The sequence below is a fragment of the Sapajus apella genome, unplaced genomic scaffold, assembly GCF_009761245.1.
Source record: "Sapajus apella isolate SASKATOON/1434 unplaced genomic scaffold, GSC_monkey_1.0 scaffold11, whole genome shotgun sequence".
Lineage (NCBI taxonomy): Eukaryota > Metazoa > Chordata > Mammalia > Primates > Cebidae > Sapajus > Sapajus apella.
In genome coordinates, this window is record NW_022436951.1 from 41,219,783 (window position 1) to 41,224,255 (window position 4,473).

The 4,473-nt window shown below is 60.4% G+C and overlaps 1 protein-coding gene across 1 annotated transcript in view; it reads right to left on the reverse strand.

Moving 5' to 3' along the window:
• SLC6A19 (solute carrier family 6 member 19) overlaps positions 1 to 182 on the reverse strand; it is a 21,223-nt gene extending 21,041 nt beyond the window's left edge. The window contains exon 1 of the mRNA XM_032279157.1: positions 52 to 182. Coding sequence (XP_032135048.1) covers positions 52 to 182 — 131 coding nt within the window. The remainder of the gene's footprint in view (positions 1 to 51) is intronic.
• Positions 183 to 4,473: the final 4,291 nt, after the last annotated feature.

The window sequence follows — 4,473 nt, forward strand, 5'->3', positions numbered from 1 at the left end:
AGGTAAGGGAAGCGCCACACGTTGCCCAGGCCCACGCAGAAGCCCACGCAGGTGAGCATGTACTGAGCCTTGTTGTCCCACTTGGGCCGGGAGCTGGACTCCTCCTGTTCGATGGTCTCCAGCTGGGCCAGGGATGGGATCCGGGCGTCCAGGCCGGGGTTGGGCAGCACGAGCCTCACCATGGTGGTCGCTGGACGGCCCCGCACGGCAGGCAGGGCAAAAGCCAGAGGGCGAGTGGCCGTGGGCCGGGAGCTGGGCACTTTATAGAGAACCTTTGGCACCTCACCCCAGCACCTGGGCAGAACGGAGCCGTCAGCAGATCTGCAGGGCGCGTCCTCACGGACTGTTAATGCCTTATCTGCAGAGAGCCCGGCCCTGGGGCCGGCAGAGCCACCCACTGCGGTCCGAAACCGGGAGGCTGCTCCGTGGGCGCTGGCCACCCCTCCCCCTGCGCAGATGCATGCAGGTGAGCCAGCACCCCCGGAGAGGAGGAATCCAGGCAAACACACTTATCTCTTGATAACTGCGCCTGGGTCGCAGCAGAAGGCTGGCCCTGCCCACAGTCGAGGTGCCTCCGGCCACCACACACCCCCACCTGCGGGAAGCCGGGGTGGGCCTCTCACAGATCCCCCAAGCCCAGGCATAACGGCCCCCACCCCAGCCCCGGGAGCTCAGCTGGAGCAGGGACCCTGGGGGAGCCCGGGGTGGGCTCACACCCAGCAGGCCTGGGCCCCTCCAGCCGGGCCGTGGCTCTAAACTGCTGCTAGGGCCAGCTGCCCACCAGTGTCCACGGAACCACGGCTGCTCCGGTTGTGGCCTGAACCCGTCTGAGAGTGGGGCTGCCATGGCTGTGCCCTGGGGGCCACTGGGGTTTGTAATGAACTTTGTAATGAGCTTCAGAGAACAGCTTGTGCTGTCCGACCCGGCCTGGACGCCCGGATCCCATCCCTGGCTGAGCTGGAGACCAGGGAGGAGTCCAGCTCCCGGCCACAGGCTCAGGACCCCGAACCACCCTCTGGGACAGCCTCATCCCACGGGCCCCGGGGTCACCAGAGATGCAGCATCCATGTCATGGAACCTGCAGCCCGCCAGGACCCCCTTTGCTGGTGACTGCAGGGTTTCTGTCCTTCTGTGGAGTACTTTGTGGGGGGGCAGTCCTATGCCAGGTATGGACAGTGAAGGGAGATGGGGTCCCTGCCCCCAGCAGAGAGGCCATGCAGGGGAGCCATGCGGCTGACCATGGGGTCCAGGAGAGGCCAGAGGAACGTCAAGGGGCGTTCAGGACAGGGTCCCATCCGGCGGCGGTATCTCAGCCAAGACCACAGCCAGAGCGGGGCTCTCTCCTGGTTTTCCACATGGGGGGTTGGGGGTCCCCTCCTCGCTCAGGCTCTGCCCATTTGGATCCCCACTTGGGCCTCCCTCAAGTCTCTCCCATCCAGGAGACCCCAAGCTATGGGATACCCCAACCTGCCTTCCTGGGGCCAGGGACAGTGCCACACCCGCGCCCTCCCCAGGCCTCCTCCCGCCGCCGTTCAGCCTCTGGGGTCAGCTCCCTGGGTGCCCTCGACAGCCCCCTGCCCCCACTGCCCGCATTGCGCCCTCCACAGCCGGGGTCTTCCCAAACCCACAGGAACTTTCTCTAGTCTCCTGGTTCCTTCATCTCCGTCTACACCGCTGGGCGATCTGGGCCCAGAGCCGGCTCCGCCCCCGCCCCTACCCCCAACTCACCCTGACAATTGCTGAGTAATGGAGGTGAAGGCACTGGGGGCACCGCTCAGAGATGAGCAAGTTTAGGCACATGACCTTTGCCCCTAGGACGCAGGAACCCAGAAAGGGAGGTCGGAAGGAGATCACTTCACATTCAGGACGCCTGGCTTCCGAGCACAGCGCTGGCTGGAGGGAAGGGTGGGGACCTGGGAAGAGGCTGCTACAGAGACAGAAAGGCAGAGACAGAGACAGAGAGGGAGAGACAGAGAGAGAGAGACAGAGACAGAGAGAGAGACAGAGACAGAGAGGGAGAGACAGAGAGAGAGAGACAGAGAGGGAGAGAGAGACAGAGACAGAGAGGGAGAGACAGAGACAGAGAGACAGAGACAGAGAGACAGAGACAGAGAGAGAGAGACAGAGACAGAGAGGGAGAGACAGAGACAGAGAGGGAGAGACAGAGAGGGAGAGACAGAGACAGAGAGAGAGAGACAGAGACAGAGAGGGAGAGACAGAGAGAGAGAGACAGAGACAGAGAGGGAGAGACAGAGAGGGAGAGACAGAGAGGGAGAGGCAGAGAGAGACAGCAAGACAGAGACAGCGAGACAGAGAGAGACAGAGAGAGACAGAGAGGGAGAGACAGACAGAGACAGAGACAGAGAGGGAGAGACAGAGAGAGACAGCAAGACAGAGACAGAGGGAGAGACAGAGACAGAGACAGAGAGGGAGAGACAGAGAGAGAGAAAGAGAAAAAGAGAGAGAAAGAGGCAGAAAAAGAGAAATAGAGACAGAGAAAGACAGACAGGGAGAGACAGAGACATAAAAAGAGACGAGAGAGAGGGAGAAAGAGACAGAGAGAGACAGAGACAGAGAAAAAAAGAGAGATGGAGAAACAGAGACAGAGAGAGACAGGGAGAGACAGAGAGAAAGACAGCGCCAGAGCAAGACAGGCAGTGAGACAGTGAGACACAGAGACAGACAGAGAGACAGAGAGACACAGAGACAGAGACAGAGAGGAAGCAACAGAGACAGATTGAGTGAAACAGAGACAGACAGAGAGACAGCGAGAGTCAGTGGCTGGCCCAGGCCCGGAGCAGGGACCCGGGGATGGTGGAGGGGACAGGGCAGTCTGCAGATGGGGAGGGTGGATCCATCTCCCGGACCCCAAGGACCCGCAAGGGAGAATGAGCATGGGGTGGCTGAGGGAGGGTCTTCTGAACCAGCTTGTGGGGGACCCCACACCGCAGAGGACTGGGGCATGACCCCAGTGTGTATGGAGGGCCCCTGCCCCCCGCAAGCCCCACTGGACACACCTGAGTTTCACCAGAGGCCTCGGGGCCCACCTTCAAGGGTGCGTGGGGCCAGCGGCCCTAGGGCTTCCTCCTCCCCTCAGTGCCTCTAGAAGCTTCTGCAGAGGCAACGAGGTTGCTGTGTAGCAACCAGAACCAACTTGGACCCACATTTGATGGGCCACTGGCCCCACAGATCTGAATGCCCATGGGCTTAGCATTTGTATATGTAAAACAAAGCACAGTACCCAACTCCCGCAGTACCCAACCAACACAGTACCCAAGCCCCACAGCACCCAACTCCCACAGTACACATTCCCACAGTACCCAACCAACACAATACCCAAGCCCCACAGCACCCAACTCCCATAGCACCCAACTCCCACAGCAGCCAACTCCCACAGCAGCCAACTCCCACAGTACCCAACTCCCACAGTACCCAACCAACACAATACCCAAGTCCCACAGCAGCCAACTCCCACAGCACCCAACTCCCACAGCACACATTCCTACAGTACCCAACCAACACAATACCCAAGCCCCACAGCATCCAACTCACACAGCACCCAACTCACACAGCACCCAACTCCCACAGCATCCAACTCCCACAGCACCCAACTCCCACAGCACCCAACTCCCACAGCAGCCAGCTCCCACAGTACACATTCCCACAGTACCCAACCAACACAATACCCAAGCCCCACAGCATCCAACTCCCACAGCATCCAACTCACACAGCATCCAACTCACACAGCACCCAGCTCCCACAGCAACCAACTCCCACAGTACACATTCCCACAGTACCCAGCTCCCACAGCACCCAACTTCCACAGTACACGTTCCCACAGCACCCAACCCCCACAGCACCCAGCTCCCACAGCACCCAACTCCCACGGTACCCAACTGCCACAGTATTCAACCCCCACACTACCCGATTCTCACAGTACCCAACTCCCACAGTACCCAACTGCCACAGTACTCAACCCCCACAGTACCCGATTCTCACAGTACCCAACTGCCTTGTACCTCAGTATGTACTCCACGCTCGTTCCCTGAGAAAATATCTAGAAATCGCCGTGACCGATGGAAGACCAGGGCCTGACGCCTGCAGCAGCTGCCTCAACAGGGCCTTGAGGGGCCGCTTTTGTTCTGACCCTGCGCCGGAGTTTCCTTCCTGCAGAAGAGAGCGTCTCATCTGTCCCAGCCTCTGAGGAACGGGGAGCCCTTGGGAGGGGCTCAGCCCACCGCAGCCCTGGCTGGCCCTGCCCACTGCCAGGTGAGAGGAGGGACGGGGTGAGCCATGGACCTCGCTTCCTGCTGCAGAGCCTCAGGCCCTGGCTGGCTCTGCGATGCTGCTGTGGTCTCAGAGGCAGTCGACTACGTCCCCAGAAAATGAGAGGTGACCACCTGTGATAGCTGTCGATTGCATCTCAGAGGTGGGAGGTGACCGTCTGTGATGGCCGTCCATTTCATCCCAGGA